General features: G+C 37.6%; 1 protein-coding gene across 1 annotated transcript in view; it reads left to right on the top strand.

Annotated features, from left to right (window-relative positions):
- The window catches only part of LOC139727637 (tubby-related protein 4-like), a 114,367-nt gene that overhangs the window by 47,719 nt on the left and 46,390 nt on the right, over nucleotides 1-20,258 (top strand). Inside the window, exon 3 of the mRNA XM_071638618.1 lies at nucleotides 3,077-3,205. Coding sequence (XP_071494719.1) covers nucleotides 3,077-3,205 — 129 coding nt within the window. The remainder of the gene's footprint in view (nucleotides 1-3,076; nucleotides 3,206-20,258) is intronic.

Here is a 20,258-nt window from a genome sequence, read left to right as displayed (position 1 = left end):
AATGCACAAAATTATATTAAATGGGTTAGTCAAATACCGGTTAGTGATTGGCTAAACAAAGTCATGTGATGGAGGCAGATTGGTTATGTTCGCCCATGGGCAGAACATTTTTGTAATGTTCTCCCGTGGGAAAACATTTTCACGTAGCAAAATATGACAAACGATACCAAACGATTGAATGATCATATTATATTTTTCACACAATCTATAGGATGAATTTGCCTATTCCATACAACGTGAAAAAGCAGATTTCACTAACCCATATAATATAACAGATGATGACTTTTGTTGTTGGGAACATGTACCAAACGTTCCACCCTCAGGGTTTGAAATGCTATTTCGGGAGGCTATAAGTCCCGAGATGAAGTTGAGGGACTTATAACCTCTCTCAATAGCATTTCAAACCCTTCGGGTAGAACATTCGGTATGTTCCCTCCCCCGCCAGTCATCATCTAATAGTGCATTATGACATGAAATGTCTCTAAGCGCTAAGGAAAAAATAATAAAAAAGGAAGATATTCTAAACCAGCGGAGTTACAGACCACGCTACCACGATGTTTCCGTTGCGACTGCAGTAGGAATGACGAAAGATGAGATAAGAGGATTCAACAAGAGATCATCTCAAATTTATGTCTCCTCTTCAGAGGCCTGCAAGTAACTCCCATTATTGCTCCTTTCTACTCTTTCTGCCTTGACTATCTTGAAAGATTTTTTTTTTTATTATTGTTAATACTGGGGGGCTCTTCATCAAACAATTGCATTTTTTCTCTTTTTCTTAGAGGCTACTCGCAGTTGTATGCTACCGAAGCAAACGACAGACAAGAACATGCATTTATGAAAGCATGATGCATCGTTGCCATGGTTACAAATGCGTACAGTAGGAAGACTGTAACCTTCGTTTTCACTCTCCTTGTAGACGTACATTGTAGCTGCTGAGAGAATTCAGGCAAGGAAGATGTGAGTTTTTCTATGGCTGCCTGTTTGTGTAGAATACATCCAGGTGATCTGAAACTAAAGCCACTATTTAAACAGCTGGAAAAGTGAATACGCACAAATGTAGTTCAGTTGTATCACAAAACAACCTACGGTATAAATATTTTCTAATAAAGCTGCAAATATTTAAAGAGATAATCACCAATTTTCTGAATAAACCATCACAGTGATGGTTTACTCTAGAAATCATTTTTAATAAAACTGTCACTCATATTTTGCATGTTTAACAATACATATCATTTACTATTGATTAACATTTTCGTGTTGGTTATCTAATACCTAACTCACATATAAGAACTGTTTTGAAGCACTGAAGCTGTGTGGTGTTTTTTTTTTTCATCTGCAAATATTAGCGAGGTACTTTTAAGATGCACTTGATGGATTAAGTCTATTGTAAGATGACATGATTTCTGATGCATGCAAATTATTGGAGCTTTAAATGTATACTTCAAAATGTTGTCCTGCCATTGCCATGTTATCTATCACCATTTCTTTGTATAGATTTATTGTTGGATGAGATCTGTTTGAATGTTGAATTAACATCATATATAGTACTTAGCTAGAATGATAGTAAGGCTTTCTGCTCTAAATGTGCATTACTTTGTGGTATACATACAATTTGTACATTCCAAAATGGACACGATGAAAACCTGTCTTTGATATGAGCCATTAGTGGTTCTGGTGTTGATGATGAAAGAATTGTCATCCACTGAAAGCTGGACAATTTTCAGCATTGAGGTAATAAAATCTTTTAAGTCCATATTAACCTCTTCAGTAGAAGCATTACTTTTCCTAGAGGGTGATGTGTGTAGTTTTCCCCTGACTTTGCTTGGTACCTCAGTAGGGACAGTGTGGATAACTCCTCTTTCCTACATGTATATCATATAGAGGGATGTTTGTTCTGTTCAAGATTGGAACCCTAGCATCTCCCATGTAAGCGCCTCAAAGCTTCAACCTCATGTGTAGGTTTTTTAATACTTTAGCTGTTGTCTTTGTTGTTGTTAGTAGGCCTCTGATCTACTTGTGCAAATGATCTGCAACCCCCCCCCCCCCCCCCCCCCACTCCTATAGTAGAAGCAATCCTGTGGGATGAAATTGGTTATGAATTACAGCGGGAGTAGAAATGAGGTATACCATTGCAATCAATGATAGTAATTGACTGGGCCCCTTGGATGTGGGGAAATTCATTAGCGTTCAAGGAGAGTGCCATGGATCAATGGAAAAGTGGTCATGATATTTCTCAATGTGTGCATACCTTATAAGATATTACTGTGTTAGATTTATGGTGTATTTGAATGACGCCAGTTTACACTGTACTTGGAATGTATTAAAGGTGTGTACTGTATGAGTAGCTTTTCTTTACAGCAACCTGTATCACGTTTCAGCATCAAAAAACAGAATTATTGACCAGTGTGTCATACGTGTATTGAAGAGATGTAGATGAGAAATAATTTGCAAAACACTTTTGTGTACAACAATGAGAAATACTTGTATACCTTACTATCAAATTGCTTGGATTTTTGATAGAGCTACAGGCTTGGCTTCCATAAACCAAATAACACCAGTTCCCTCAATATACATCATTTCAGAGTAGAAATGAATGGGATATAGGCCTATATACTCACTGATATCCAATCTCTTTGTTTTTCTCTGTTTTAATGTTATGATCATCTTTCCTTGGTGTATATCCACTTTTGATTTTTGTCTTGTTTGTAGTTTGAATACCATATCTTACATTTCTGTGGTCAGCGTTATAAAATATGGCGAATCCAAACTCGACACCAGGGCCCCATTTCATAAAAGATGTTAGGATGACAACTCTTGCTGGAATGACAACTTTCCACAGCAAACAGCCAATCAGGAAGCTGTATTCTTGTCATTACCATGACAATAGTCATTCCAGCAAAGAGTTGTCATCAAATGAACTCTTAATGAAATGGGGCCAAGATAACGAAGCAAAACATGCAAATGAATGAGAAAACATACATAATCCGAATACTGACAAACCCAGTGTGCTTAAAGTCTTGAGGAACGATATTTCAACTGGCCTTCTCACTGTGTCTTTTTCCACTTCTACACACAGGTTGTCTTGGTAAGATGGAACGAGCCATTCCAGAAGATGGCCACCTGTGATGCCCAGGGGGTCATCTTCGTCTGGATCAAGTACGAGGGTCGATGGTCAGTGGAGCTGGTCAATGATAGGTCATGCCAGGTAAGATACGCATGAGCACCCTCTTCATTCTCTCTGTCAATTTGTTGCCAAGATGTAAAAAAAAAAGAAAAAAAATATTTTCCTTTGTTTTGTTGTATTATCTTTTTAATTGTTAAAGGGTGGTATAGTATTGGTTGAGATGAGGATTCAGCTTTTAACTTTTTTTGCGAGATACTTAGAAATCACTTATAAAATGATTGAAAGCATACAATCTTAAAAGGAATTCAAAGTTTATTGATGAAAGCCAGTTTTGAAATGGCCGAGATATCCACACACAATGTAAAACAAAGGGATCCTAATAAAAGGTGGGTCCTACCTTTTATCAAGATTGCATTTTTGATATCTTAGCCATTTCAAAACCAATATTCATCAAAGAAACTTTGAATTCCTCTCAGAATTATATGCTCTTTCATATTTCATAAGAGGTTTCTCATTATCTCACACAAAGAGTTGAAAACCTGAAGCCTCATCTCAACAAAAACTATACCATCCCTTTAACATCAAGATGTCTGTATTGGATCGAGTTTTATGGGAGGACTTTAAGCTTAAGTCCTTCGATTGACTTATTCATACCTGCCTTCCCTGACTTCATGCATTTGATATTATGATGATATGAATATGGGATTCAAGGGCATATATGTTTTAATTAATTGGTTCATTACAGTGGGGATGTGAAATGCTGTGGTATGAAGCAATCATGGTGACAGAAATGAATCTCTCAGCCTTGAATGAGACTATCACTCCTCCCACCGAGTCAGACATCCTACCACAGCCGGCAATTTCCTGCTTCTTCCTCACTTGGTCTTTCTCATTTCCTTTTCTTTCTCATTCACTTCTCTCATTTTCTTTATAAATAATCTCTCTCTCTTTGTCTTCCTCTATGTTCCTCTGACCAGAAAGAAACAAAATGAGATTCTGCATACTGTCTCCTTGAGAAGCTTGCAACAAAGCCATCATTAGATGCTGTGGGCTGTTTAAGAGGTTGTCATTTCTAGGAAGCTCTCCACGAGTGAAAATTTGTGATGGAATTATGAAGGTTATATCAGAGTGTGATGAAAGTAATGATACTAGTATGCTCATGACCCATGGTAGCATCTTCAGTGCCAGAACCATTCCGTAACAGAGTCCCCTCCCCCCCCCCCCCCCCCCCTTTCATCATCATCATTTAAACCCACCATTGCAGGGTAAAACCACCAATACACGTACAATTGTAGGGGGTCACAGGTGACATGATTGGCAGGAACATCTCAGTGTGCTACAAAGCACTTGCCCGATTGCCTGGGGCAAGTGAAAATCGAATTTGGGCAAGTGTTTTTGAACAATGAGAACAAATGCTTGCCCGAATTGGGCAAGCAAAAAAGTATTGAAGACACCGGTTTTTCCCTTATTCCTCCCAACAGACCCACAAAGTTAATCTTACAGAAGCCCAATGATAGTGGCTGAGTGATGCAACACATAATTTCAGCACCTTTCCAACACTTATGTGAAGAAGGCCCAATGCATTTCAACGGCAACACTTGATCAGACCAAGTTTGTTATGCTGTTTGTTCAAATGATAGTGTTTTATGAAGCCCGTGACTTACATATGATTTTCTAAATTATTTCCTTATATTTTGGACTTTATTTTTGGGCAAGTAAAATTATTATTCAGGCAAGTGTTTCACAGCAAATTTGAAAATCTGCTTGCCCAACCGGGCAAGTGATGAAATAAAGTCATGTAGCACCCTGCATCTCATTAGAAGATGAATAGAGTAGGATTCATTTCAGTATTTTTCTTTTCAAAAATCCCAGAGCCTTAACCGCTTCAGTTACAACAGTCCCACAAACTGGTCTTCATGTATTTGTTCAGTGCTTCACTTCTCTTTTCTGGATCAGACCACTATGCCAACCAGCATACTTTGGCATTTAGCCTCCAATGCACCACATGATAACATACTTGAAATTCAGAATGAATGCAAAGAAAATGCTCACTTGATTTGTCAAATTTTCAATCATGTGTGTGTTTATTAGTTTGCTATTGTATGTACTTCTGTGCAGTACTTATTTTTCATCAAAAGTTCTCGCTTTGAGCAACTGAGGTTTGCCCGATGTTCATTTTTTAGTTCTCTTTGTTGGCATCATGATACTTGTTTTCGCCAAGCAAAATGAAGATATTAAGGCCCGAATTCATGAAGATGGAACAAATTTAGACCATGGTCTAAAATAAGCATGAAATAGGCATACCTTTGACATGCACGTATCAATGCGAAATTATTACTGGACGTCTGTTATAGGGCAAGTCCAAGATAATGTCCCCTCAGATGCTCAAAATTCATCTTGATCTAATCAAAAAGTTATTGATATCATGTTGTAGCCAAAGAGTTAAATCATATATTTCCAGCAAAGAAAATATTGAATTATGCAAATTTATGCAAGAAATATGGCCTTAATTTGCATAAATTAAAAACAAACCTTACGTATGGGACAAATTAAAAATATTCATCTAAAATCAGTTGAATTTGTCCTTGACCTAGTTCCTTTATGGACATGACCCCTGTATGAGCTAGTATAATTTCCAATTGGTAAGACAAGGTCAGCACATTAATTATGCAACTTATGCACTTTCCCAGAACGAAGTGTCCCATACGTAAGGATTTGAGTATGTTTTTTTAAGTTTTTTCTTAAGATTTCTAACATTGACCAATCAAACTTTAGGAAGTTCTAATTTATTAATTTTAACCCCAGATTAGCAAAACTAAATGTCAAAATTTAATTAGTCCTTCATCTTATAAATAATTAAAGTTTGCTTACGTATGGGACAAATGCCTTACGTATGGGACATTACATGCAAAGTGAATGGGAAAACCGCCTTTGGACATGGATGCTATCATGTCCTTACATTTGTTTGGTTAATGGATATCTTTGCACCTACTCTGAAGGATATGTCTACAATATGTATATATCTGCCTCTCCTACTCAGTTGACCTCAGGGAGAGTGTAGGAACAGCATTATTGAGTCATTCTATGATTAAGAAAGGAAAATAAAGAATATTCATTTATACATGTATTTTATTATTTTCATTACAGGCTGGGCAGCTGGCCTTCAATTAACATTCCTCCTTTTAACATATTGATAATGGACATTTTCTTAATTCAGTTATCATTTTCAACTTTACCTCTCTACAAAATGCCTTTGTCCAAGAGAATGGGATTCTCTGAGTGTCATTTTAGGTACAGTATACTGTTCAGCATGTACTACAGGCTGTACAGCCTCAAAAGGGAAATCAAAACAATTGTGCTTGTGGTGCTCATCAATGACAACATTACCGATCTTACTGAAAAGAAAAATTAATTAAGGTGACAGCAGGTAACTTCAATGTCATTACTAGAGTTGATAGCAAAGGAAAAACCCTACGAGAATACTGTTTATTTTGATATGATGTTTAATATTTCAACTGCACACCCTCAGAATATATCATGACTTATCAAGGTCATGAACATGATTTCTGAAAATCCTGTAAAATGAAGACTTTTGTAGTTTACATTGCCATGAACCACAATATTAATACTGGTTCTGTGGTTGGAGTGCTAAAAACACAAATTACACAAACAAATAGGGAATTCAGTTTTCTTTTCCATTTTGTGATTGAAGAGATAGATGTGCTCTGAGACACCTTCATCAACTCATACTTACTTTGTAGACGGTCCCCACATCTACACAATTATCAACATGCATTCCAATCTGGTAGCGTATGATCAAATGAGGTTATTAGAATTTATCAAAATTGAAAGTTTCAGATCAGTGAATTACTTAAGTGTTTCAAATCTAGAATTACATTTTCTCTTAAGATTTGAATGTACAATTAATGATAATCTTTCCTGTATCACTACACAAGCATGTACAAAGTAAACACAAATTTTGTCATCTTTGGTAGCATAGACCTGAAGCCAAGCAATTTGAAAAAAAGTGTGCCAGCATTGGTACATAGGCCTACATTCTTCTATCTCTTTGTTCTACCACAGCTTTTAAAATCTAAAAGTTTCATTAAAATTTGATTGATTTTGCAGAAGCTAAAATTCACAGGGCAAAACATGATGATTACAGAGCAAAATGAGTTACATGTGTACTCTTGTTGTTGTTGTGTTTTGTGCTGCATTTCAAACAATTATAAAGCTCTATAAAAACTTAGACAACTTGCAAGGTAAGCCTAGAACTACTGAAAGTACCCACTTCAAACTGTATAAAATTTGCAAATTACACTGTACATGACATTTGATTTTACAGTTGAAATTATCAAGACTACAAATTAGTCATGGTACATGTGCATGTATGCTACATCAAGGTCACAAGCTAGAATTTGCACATTTTTTTTTTCATTTAAAAAAAATATTGACCAGAGTATTACAAATGGGCTAGAAATAGAGTGTCAGTATATGTATACTGTATCTGTATACCAGACATCATGAGGACAGTGTTAATGCATGATGGAATCCATTTTGAACTAAGACATTTATTTGTAAATTGGTAATTACTTTTATTTGTCTTATTTTAGCTTTTGTTAGGTACCTGAACCGGGGAAGTACCCGCTTAGAAGTCTATTTCATTTGTTACATGTTGTAGTTTGATTTGTGGAACTGAATATGACACTATGGGGAAATTTAAGGTCATTCCCATGAATACACTTATGCACTAAAGACAAATGTCCCATACGTAAGTTGAGCCATGTCCCATACGTAAGGTGTACTTTCGTTAATTAAACCAACTTCATGAAAATATGCTTTATTCTTTTGCAGTGAAACTTTGCTGAAAGATACTTCAGTATTGTACCTTTCTTCACTTCTAAACAGAACTTGATCAGTAAGGTACTTTCAGAGAATTTTCAATTCAAACTTTATTTTGAAAAATCCAGTTTTTCTCTGGTCCCATACGTAAGTTGCCATATTTTTCTTAATAAAATAATTAACCCAAGGTCAAATGACATCAAACTTAAACACAACATTCTTCTCAGGGCTACCAGTCCTCCTGATGATAAACAGTAAAATCCAAGTGCTCCTTCATTATTTTTCAGAGGTTTGAAATCTCTGAATGTCCCATACGTAAGGTGCGCGATATCTTGGACTTGCCCTATAGCGTACGCAGTCTGTCAATCGTATATAAGCAGAAGAAATTTGCATAAACCATGGTTTAAATTTGTACCACCTTCATGAATGTGGGCCTTGGTGTCTGTACGGGTTATTTTTTCTGTTACTATTACGTCAGCAAGCTTGTGCGACACTTATACTTATTTTTAGAATGCCAGACAAAATCATGGCAACAGCCAGGATTTAACTTTCAGAACAAAGGAAGCTACTCAGCAATCAAAACCTCAATTCACATTTCCTATCTTCCGTTAACTGATAGACGTCTCCCCATCAAAGGGATATTATGCTTTGTTGTATTGATTCACAAGTGTTATATAGTGTTTGTTCAAAATACATGTACCATGTAATCTCATTTAAAACTAAAGTACACAGACAGTAGGTGCATGACAACAAATATCTCATGTGCCAGTTCACAGAATATGTTTACTTTTCTTATGTTTCTCCTCCAGTTGTGAGGTTGCATTTGTTTCATGGACGCAAATAAAAGGAAACATACATGCATGTATTGAGGGTGTTTTATTTTAGTTTTGAGAATGTCTACTTCAGCCGTAATGGAGGGGGGAGGTGATACATTGGTAGTATGCCCAACAATAGTTGATTTATGCACTGACATAGCAATGTACCTGACTCATTGCAACCAGCTGAATCATCTTTTTCCCCCCTCATGTATTGAAAGCTCCCATGTTATGGCTGATCTGAGTGTTTAAAAAACAAAATAGGTCTAAACTACAATATGTAACTTTCACTCTTATTATTATCATTTTTTTTTGGCAAAGTGCTATGACACATATCCTTCAGCTTGTGTTAGCCAACCCTTGTAGAACCTATCATGAATTCATCATTGATGTTTTTGTTGTTTTGTTGTTTTGTTTGTTTGTTTGTTTGTTTGTTTGTTTGTTTGTTTGTTTGTTTGTTTGTTTTAGAGGGAGGTGTTTTTCACACATCTCTTTTCATCTGCCAGTTGAGATGTCCTATTATCTTGAGTTTGGTTAACTTGAGCTATTTTACTTGTAAATCTTAACTATGGCAACTGCAAACGACAAAATGGGAGTAATAAAGATGATTGTGAACAAGTAGTGTATAACACGCTTCTACAGGGCTGCTTGAACATCTTTATAAGCCTTTTTGTGCTTATAAATTTTATTTTCATTTTTGGCGGCCACACAGTTAGGATGTGAGGGCACTGGCCTTCAAATCAAGAAGACAGAATATGATTTCACACTTTGAAGGGCAGGATTAATTTCAGGTGTCAGCCGTCCTTGTCTGATATCTGCTGGCGAAATTACGATGATTATCATGGAGTGATGAGAACTTGCAATGCGATCAAGCAATACTGAATTTTTCGCAGCACGGTTGACTAATGAAGTATTCATGAATGGCTCCAGATTACCATCAATACTGCTGTGTGGCTCAACTGAGCAGTATCGTTTGCCAACGTCTTCTGTTTGTTTGTTGATTTGTTTATTACAAAAGATGCATCCTTATCTATCGAGAATAAAGCCTTTCTCGACAGAAGTCATAATAATGTAAGATTTTTTTTTAATATTTAAAAGAAGCACTGACAGATTTGTGATTTGTACAGCATTAGCATTAAGGTAATCAAAATGCATTGTAATAAAAAAAAAATCCACAAACACATATCAAATAGAAATGATGATAAACACATATCTGATGGTTTGCAAAACCAGCAGTGGTACATTTCCATTTTCAGACGAGTTTCCATTTCTATATACCGGTAGGTTTCTGAAGATCATTTCTAAGAGACCCATAGGTGCCAATTACCGCAGGGTGATATTTCAGTCATCCCAGAGAGATAGAGACATGTCCAGCCTTGAACCCATATCAGTATTGGTCTCTTGATACATGCAGAATGCTGCTGATGGTGATCAAGAAAGTACTAGAAAATGATGCAGAAATGTTTCCAGTCATTTTCCTGTGTACTTCATGTTAGTCTAAAAGTAGCTCAACTGTTCACTGGCTTATCTTGTTGTCTGCAGAGCAAATGTAGGATTTCACACAAATCAAAATGTGGAATGTATAAAGGTGTTATCCATAAGGTCAATGGGATGGTAACTGGTAAATATCATTTATGTATGAGTATACAGTACATTTTAATGGGTGATAGCCAAAAATAATACACTAAAAGCATTCTTAAGTGAATTCATCTACTAACAGACTGAGAAAAAAAATTGAGAGTTGTTATCACCAACCTCTGTCAAGGGATTCTGTATTTCATTCTTGTCTCTCCCCCATGAAAACTTTGCAATTTTGTTTGTTAGAAATAATAAATGAGACAATTTCGTAGAATTATCACATTCGGGTCTCCCATTAAGATCACCATATACCAGCCTGTGTGCGTCTGTCCTCAAATATCAAACCTTGAATTATGTATGAATCGGCAATGGGAGGGCCCATTTCATTTGTGAGGTGAATGATTGTGAACCATAATTCAACATCTTGGATGTGTCGTGACAGTAATTTTTTAAAAATCTATTTCTCGCGTTCAGTTGGCGCATGACAGCGTATGAATTCAAAGTTTAGCAGAGCAGGATATTTCATACGGTGTCTCCTCTCGCTCAGACAAGTACTTCAGTCGTAGGTCTCGGAGCATGACGAGAGTGATGCAAAGTCGGATCTGGAAATTGTGAGGTGGCACATCGAGAGCCATTAGGGCGACACCGCGCCATTACCACCTGCCGGAGAGATGGGGTTGCCCCCATTTTGGTAGATGGCAATTACCAACAGGAGATTAATTGGGTGGGGGGGGGGGGAAGGGGTGAGGGTGAGGGTGAGGGGAACTGTGAGTGCTTCAGTTTGAGAGGCAGTCAAATGATGCTCCACCTTAGGCAGTGTTGGACCCGTAGTGCCCAGTCTCACCTCAGTGTGTGAGTGTGTAAGTTTGTGTGTGAGTGTGAATGCTGTGTTCCTCATGAGGGCAGCAGCCTTTCCTTGTTACAGAACACTACATTGTAAATCTGTTTCTTCCACTGTGACTGTATTCTCTACCCCCTTGGGCTGACCTTGCAAATTTCTTAACCCGTTGAAGGTGAGTCCTGAGTATACTTAGGCGGGTGTCTATGGAAAGTGCGTATTGTAGCAGTATCAGCCCGTCTTCAATGGGTTGAATTTAGTTCTACTTTGTGTTCACAAGAACAAAAAAAAACAAAACATATGTAGCTACTTATTAAGTTACAATGATTATGCAATAAAATTTTGTCTTTTTTGATATACCGAGAAATAATCAAAACATATATTCTGATAACATATATATACTTTTGCGACAAATGATGAATAAGTAGTAGTCATGAGAACCTAACAAAGTGGGGGAGTCTAAATCAAAATCGCATCTTGTGATTTGTATTACTTGGGCCCCAGAAAAATAAATCGCATCATAATTAAATTGTGAATTACACACATGGCAACAACAAGTGGTAGAAAAACTACAACAACCAAAAAAAGAGTGAAACTAAAGCTCCGTATTATGACAGATAGATGGGATGGAAGGATATGAAATAGAGGGAATAGATGAGAGAAGTTGAGATGAGAGGGGAAGAAGAGATGGAGAGAGGAGAGGATATCAAGCGGGAGGACTGATTATTTCAAACAGAATATCTTTGTGATAATTTGTTCGGGAAGTTGTCTCTTAAAATTCTTTAAAAATACCAACTTGTGTTTATAATGAATTCCAGTCTTTAGGCCCAGTGAATGTAAAATTTTGTCAGCAAATAACGAATGATACTAAATTATCGCCGTGGTGCAAATCACTGCATTATTTCTGAAATGATTGAAAGATTTCTTGGGATTTGGATTGCAATGCTGATCATGCTATTTAGTGAGATTTTTTTTTTTGTTCACACTGGCAAAAATCATGGAATGCGGTACAAATCTTGAGATTTGTATCTCGATAACTCACGTCAATGTGGTTGCTACGTATAAATGAGTAAATCGAAAGCTGGGGTCTGGTCTGGCAACATTTACAAACTTTTAAAGTATGTATTCTTTCATGTACACATGTATTCTTTTATATACACATTAAAAAAAAAAATTTCACATGTGTATATTGATTCATCAGCAAGTGCACATTTTGGTGGCATACAGCTGTAGTTGCATTATCATAGCATGTGTTTGCTTATGTAGCATAACTCTGTACCAATAGTGTGAATTGTAAGCAAATTATTAATGTTTACTGAACCTAAGCACTTTTTCTCGGGTCACAGAACAGCCACCATGTCTCATAGCACCTCTCAAGCTGGGTCTACCCTAGCCTTTTGCCAAGACTCTCTCGCTGTAAAATACAATGTATGGTGTTGAGCGAAAGGGGGCAAACGAAGCAAGCTCAGCCGTGTTGGACAGTGTGAGGGCCTTTTGAGATCTGCTTCGCATCCTTATGTTAGCCCTTTGAATTGCTGAGTTTTACTCCCCGAATCATCGATTTGTTCTATTAATGTTGAGCACTGCATTCTCTCAATTCACATGTGTGTGAAGGTGAACTTATCCTTTAAGACAAGCTTATAATTTTTGCAGTTAAATCATCCCTGGACTTGATAGGTAATGGAAAGCAATCGTTGCCTGGATGTGTGATAACCTGTGCAAAAATTTGTTTTTAAAGTAACTCTGAGCTAAAAGAGGCTTAGAAATTGTGGAAATTGCATATATTTTAGTGTGTCTGCACTGTATGATGACTTTCTGCATTTCGTATTGGTGCAGCGAAATTGGAATATTTTTGCAACATGAAAGGGGGGGGGGGGGAAGAATTGAGGCATTATGTGGGTGAAATCCCACAAAATAACAAAACACTGTGCTGCGTGTGTGCACTCGTTGTGAGATAGCCACCCTGGATTTATTGATATGCAGCTCTGACCTCTTTTTATAAGAGTTCACCTCGGGAAATGCTGAGTATTGAAAAGTGAACTTAGAGTGCCTAAGAGTTGAAACGCAGAAATTTTACTGTAGCGCTGTACTGTAAATGGACAAGATTTTTTGTTGTTAGCGGAAGGGGAATATTTTAGCTGCTTTATGTACCTCTGGGTGGGCGTGTAAGTGGGCACAATATGTCTATATTTGTCCTTTATTCCTCATGTTAGAGTCTGAGGCACATTCTATCTCATTATCTTTTTCTATTCATCTCATTCTATCCCTCATTTTACATCAGTCTCTGACATGATATAAGTTTATGTCTCCGTATTATGAATCTGTGCTCCCAAGCCCCCGAGACAAGAGGACAAGAGGGATGGGGGGGGGGGGGGATGTGATGGGCAGCAAAATTACGAGAGATGGTTTGAAAGGAGATCTGAAGAGGCGTGGTATTTGTTCAGCCATCATCGGGAGGGGAAATGTGTAGAGGAAAGGACTACCCAAGCATTGAGAATATAGACTTAGAGACAGACAGACAGACAAAAAGACAAAAAAGAAGAAGAGAAGAACTGGATGTGCAAACAGAGAGAGAGATAAATAAACACACACACACACACACACACACGAGACAGATAGAGTGAGAGAGACACACACAGGCAAACAGATTGAAAGACAAAAACATAAGAGATATGCCACAGAGAGAGAGAGATAAACACACACACACACACACACACACACACACAGATAGAGAAAGACAGAGTGAGAAAAAGACACACACAGACAGAAAGACCGACAGATATGAACTCAGACATCGAAAGAAAGAGAGAGAAAGAGACAGCCTCAAACAGATGGAGAGAAAAAGCTCAGAGAGCTGACATATTGTGACCTGGAATAATAAAGTCCTAATACAAGTATGGACCAGGGAGATGCTGGAAAGACAAAGACAACGGATGGATCCCAGAAACAAGATGTAAACACTTCAGCACAGCCCTGGGAAGGCTGTCTTCTTACATACATCGTAGTTATCACATTTCGCCTTTCCTAAAATAGACCTGCAAATATTGTATTCGACATTATTTGTTGTGGGTTTTTTTTTTTCTTGATTTTTTTTTTTTGAGTCAGGAGCTATTTGCAAATTCAACAACACGCAAAAATATTAAACTCTGATCCCGGCACGAATGAGGCGACAGGCATGCATACAATTCTCCATTCAGTACTGCACCACATGATTGCGAATTTAACCTCTCACGAAATTGTTGAGAATCCTGGGCCCTGTTTCATAAAGTTGTTCGTAAAGTTACGAACGACTTATGAGCGACTGGTGATCAGTTCTTGTGGTGAATTATTGAAATTCTTGTAAGTATAGCACATCGCAACTGATCACCAGTCGCTCGTAAGTTGTTCGTAACTTTACGAACGGCTTTATGAAACACCCCCCTGATTTGCAAAACAGTAGACTCGCTATGTATATATGGTGTATGCAGTAGTCATTTGGTGTTTGTAAGTGTATGTCTTCTCATAGTAGATACAGTCAACCATAGAGTTTAATGAAAATCAAGAAGTGACAGTAGCACTGCTGTTTTCATATAAAGCAAAGCAGTGGTCATGTTCAGTTCTTACTTCCTGAACAGAATTGTGGTAAATTGCTTTGCTTTCAAACATCTGGGTTTCTGTATCTGTATGAAGAGCATAGTGAAATATTCTTTGGAAAGAGGAGTACCAGAGAATGTTCAGTAGCAGACAGTGCTATGTTATCATCTTCTGTAGATAGCACTGCATTTGCTTGATATGATACATAGATTCTACAATCACAGTCATAAAGTATTAAACTAAAACTCCATACATTAGTTTTGTCAACAGAGAAGTCATTAATGAGTGTGCCTCTGCATCATTTATGCGCAGAACTCAACGTCCATTCTTTGCAACTGAACTCATGGCACAGCCCCAGACACATGCATGCACATGTACACCACATGATACACACGCAGAATATTAACACAAAACATCGCTGTAAAAACTTGATGCCGTAGATTGCACTCTGTTTTTGAATTAAATATGACATCGCCCTCATTTCTTTCCAGCTTTTCTTTGGGAGGGGGGGGGGGGGATGGTTGTAAAAGGAGAGATTATTATCAGTCAGGCAGTGTACCAGCAAACAACAGTCATCAAATTTTCAAACCCAATCAATCTCCTCTCATCGTGGTTGCCATAGCAACTGTCTGGATTCCCAGATCTTCGGTTGCATAAAAGTCATCCACTGGTTGCGAAACAGCTCTGCTGGAGCCAAGTCTGTGTGCCACAGTTTATACAGGAAACAGTGATGTGCCACCCTTATCCCAAACCTCTATGCTACTGAATTTCACAGAATTTATATTTGAACTCCTGGAAATTGCTGGTACAAACATTTGAAATTCCAATTAATCAGATGAAGTGATAATCCGTATACCGGTAAAATACAGTCACGCCATTTAGGTATCACTAGATATCGTATCGTATACTGGTGAGAATGTATGATACATGTGCAGTGGTGAAGGTCAAAGTATGCGGAAATGTGTTAAGGGCCACTTTTTGTTTGTTCAATTTCCATATTTCATATCAGGATAGGTATTATGTTAATATTGTAGATTGATGGATAGATACAGATGAACATGCCAATTGCTCCTGTGGTAGCAATGCCCAGGAGCATAGAACAAACGTGACACCGGCAGAAAACATACAAGAGTGAGAATGGAAAAGCATGTTGTGCATCACATGCCTGTTAAAAGGTCTGCTATAAAATGTGCCCTGTGCAATGTGGAATGTTTCAAGTTTGTTTTTTTTTTTGTGTTTTTCCTGAAAGAGATCTTGTGATGGTACAAAGGACATCAAAATCATATCGCATAAACTTGGCAGCTGAATGCTTTTCAAATATTATGAGTAAAGGGGGGGGGGGGAATGCTGGCTTGAATATACTATTATCATCAGTTAACAAATACTCCAGCTGTACATATACAGTACATAAATTTTGAATGAAGAGATATAATTTGCTTGTTTTGTTTAAAGAATGGTCCACATCTTAAAATCTCTATTTTCCAATGGAATCCCATTTTCTTTACTCATTTTCCCATTAATAAATCTCTATTTTCAATAGATCACTTTTTTCTATTTCCTATATTTACTTCTGTATTTTAGCTGTGCAAAGTATGCATTGTTTTTCTCAATATACTATATGTATTCCTTTGAATTATGCTTTATGATGGATATGTACTTCTTGCAAATTGTTAAAATAATTTTTTTTTTTCAGTAAACTGAATTGATAACAAACAAATAAAAATCAGGCTCAGTTCTGGTGACAGGTTTGTAGGTGCATCAGAGCACTTGTTTAACATCTGATGCTCCAGTGGATTTTCTAAGCTGTGCACCTACAGACGGTCAGTCAGAATTTTTTAAAACCATCAACTTTACTGAAAAACAACAAATAAAAACAAATCCAGCATGCAATAGAGTAGGAGTCCTTGGAATCATTCTTTCATTACACAATTCCAAACTTATGAAATGCTACATGTTGTATGTAGGCTGCTCTGATTTCTGGAGTTGTGAGACGTACTTGTAGAGGCATTTTACATAATTCCAAAGTTACAAAATACCGGATAGGGTGTTCTGACTTCATGAGTGTTATGAGGCAGTCTACTAGTGGTGTTTTGCATAACTTCAATCTTAGTATTGTACTCACTATGTAGCAAGATTGTTTGAACGTTTGGGGGGGAATAAGGCATTCTTGTAGTGGTGCTTCATATATTTCCAATCTTCTGAATAATTGCAAGTTGTTTTGACTTCCAAAGTGGTATGAGGCATAATGGTATGTATTGGTGTTTTACATAATTCTGATCTTGTGAAATACCAGGTATGTTGTTTCGACTTCCTGAGTGGTATGGGGCATCCTTGTTTTGGTGTTTTACATATTACCAATCTTACACAATACTACATGTATGTACAAGGGGTGTAGCGTCTGATATCCTGAGCCACAGTGACAAGGCATTCTGGTATTAGTAGTTTAGATGATTCCAAACTAATAAAATACTATGGAGCTTGTTCTGGCTTCTGAGTTGTATAAGACATTTTTGTGGTGATGTGCTATCGTGTCCATGAATAGCTTTGATAAAGAGGCATGGAAAGGTGCATTTGTCAGCTCCCTCACATTTATCATTCCGCTTGATTCCTGGAAGCGTGGGTTATGAAAACCAAATGTTGGTATTTTCCTGTCTCACAGGAAGCATTACCTGTTTCTCAGAATTTGGCAAGCTCACTCCCACAGTAGGTTTTCTCAGAATAACCCTCTGATAAACTATGACTTAGTAATCCATCACACTTTAATTTCAATGTTTACACAATGTTTGTTATCTTCAAAGTTATAAACTTTGATGATTGCATGTAGCTCGCAATGGCGGATCCAGACGGGGGCGCACCGGGCATGCTCCCCCTCTTTATTCTGTGGAAAAAAGAATAAATAAAAAGAAAAAAATGGGGGCGTGTACACCCCCTTCAGTTTTGTAAAGGCGCCGCCCCTTTACGGAATTCCTGGATCTGCCCTTGGCTTGTAGTTTTAAACTACAACTCGCATCCATACAACATCAAATCTTAAAGATTAAATTTTCAAGCAAGAGTCCCACTCGATGATTAAACCACAAAACTGGAAGAATGAATATGTACATTGTATCCCCCATAAGCACAGCACTAGCAATAAACCGGATGATGTGCGACAACATAGAAGTGTACAACACGCAATGGAGGCTTACCTGGAAGCTGAGGGGGAGTAGAGTTCAGGGATAGGTCACGCTAACTTTTGAGTTTGTTGATTATCGATTACTATTCGCGCATGCAGTGAAAGACAGAGTTTTCATAATTTCATTAATTAATATTACTTGCAGTTTGTCTGGTGTGGATGCAAACTTATAAGATATTTCACTAGCAAGATGTACAGTAGTTTGAAATGTGTATTTTTTTCGCAATGTGAAATCAAGAGAGTTTTGTACATTTCAAAACTGACTCTTCCTGTGGGCTCGCAGTAATTGCATCTACATGTACCTGGTTTGCTGAAAAGTACACTCAATTCACTTACTGTGTCCCCCGCACAAGTTCTTTTTGGCTGTGATTGTGCATAATACCTATGTACACCCAGCTGGAAGTGGGCTACAGTGCAGTATGTTGTTTAAGTGCCGTGGGATTTTTGAGCGTGCAGTGTAATTCTGATTGCCTGTAAACAGAGAGGTATAAATTTGTGAGTTCAGGGGGGTGTTTCATCAACGTTAGTCGGCGCTGACAATTTCAGCAAAATCCTTGGTTTTGGTTGGATGAGATGCTCTGGTCATTGACTGTTACTATGGTGATTGTCAGCGCTGACAAACGTTGATGAAACACCCCCCTGATCTCACAGTGCTTTGCAAGTGAGAATGGCTCCCATACAACAACAACAACAACAAGAACAAAGAGAAAATGGGGGGGGGGGGGGTTGCTTTACCCTCTCTCTTCTTAAAGGAATGACCAGTATAACTTTGGTAGAAATGGCGATTCAGGTTTTAACTTTTTACGAGATGAATAGAAACTTCTTAAATGACATATTAAAAAGCATACAATTCTAAGAGGAATTCAAAATATATTTATTATACTCTTTAATATTTCTAGAAGTTTCTAATTTTCTCGTAAAAAGTTACAACCTGAATCCCCATCTCAACCAGAACTACATGCATGCCATCCCTTTAAATCTGCCTCCAGTTGCATGTTTTATTTCATGGAAAATTGGAAACACTACTACCACTCCTGTATGTTTGCCGGGCACCGCCAGCAACATTCATGCAGGGACGGTGTGTTAGGACAACAGGTACAAGAAGAAGAAAGATGGGTTGAAAAGAGAGAGAGAAAGGTGATAGGGCTGAGAAAACTGCTCTGAGTAAGGAAAACCATTGGCCTGTATTCTCTTGTAACAGCTACGCATAATATGTGTTCTGATGAGGAGAAAAGGAAGATACTGTAAAGAGATGTTTGTTGGTTTTGTTTGTGCTCAGATTGGAAACTCCGCAATGACCAGTTCTGGGCAGTTGTACTGACTGTACTTTGCAGTATCCTGCGATGTTGTTCATTCTGTTATGAATGCAAGGAAAATGTAAAGCTTGTTTTCACATATGTACAATGACCCGATGTGCAATGTATTCATTTTCATGCACAATGTCCAGCTTAATAACTGTTTGTAATTAATTTGTTTCACTGGGGGTAATTTCTTTCATATCTGTTACCAGAGATGAAGTTGCTGTGAATCTATCAGTTGTTGCCAAGTCAACAAAGCTGATACATACGTTGTACGCCTCAAACATGTATGGCAATGTCTTCATGATGATGCCCAAAAGAGTTGCATACAGATGGTCATCAGGTTGGCTAACCCTGTTCCAGTAAATTATTTAGTCGCAGACTTTACAGGTTGTCTCTATTTTGAAACATGATACCCACTTTGAAGTAATGCAGTCTGTCTCCTAATAATGTGCTGCCTCACCATGAAATCAGACACACGAAAGTGCTAGTAGCTTGCAGGGCTGTACGTACTTAGTGTCAGTGATATGTATTTTTCATCAGGTGAGGGGGGAAAAAGAGACTAAACATAAACAAATAACCAAAAGCAAATTTTTATCTTTTCGATTCATACTCCTCTGCCATAATCATAAGGCAGTCAAGAAGTGGAAAAAAGAATTATTTCAAAAAGTGTGAAATTAGCAGCACATTTGTGACTTACTCGGTAGTCTAAATTATTTCTGTGCTTGAGTAATTAGGTCAACTTAGTAAGTAGTAAAGCTGAATAAAGTTAACCAATAGCCTATGAAATGATATGTGTCATGAAGTAACTTTTTGAGAGTTCTATACCATCTTGGAGGCAAGAGGGTTAAGATGTAAGTTCTCTGAGTTCAGGATGTAGCAGATCCATATGGGCAATTCCGCAGTTAGGTGGACATGACATGGATAAAAGAAATGTGCCTCTTTATCTTACTCTTTAATTTAGGTACCAACTAATGCCATGGATGTTCACCAATCATTAAGGTCTTTCAAATTTTAG

The sequence above is a fragment of the Diadema antillarum genome, unplaced genomic scaffold (assembly GCF_040938485.1).
Source record: "Diadema antillarum isolate AM-2024a unplaced genomic scaffold, OU_Dant_1.0 seq00000137_RagTag, whole genome shotgun sequence".
NCBI lineage: Eukaryota > Metazoa > Echinodermata > Echinoidea > Diadematoida > Diadematidae > Diadema > Diadema antillarum.
This window is presented reverse-complemented; position numbering and strand designations above follow the sequence as displayed.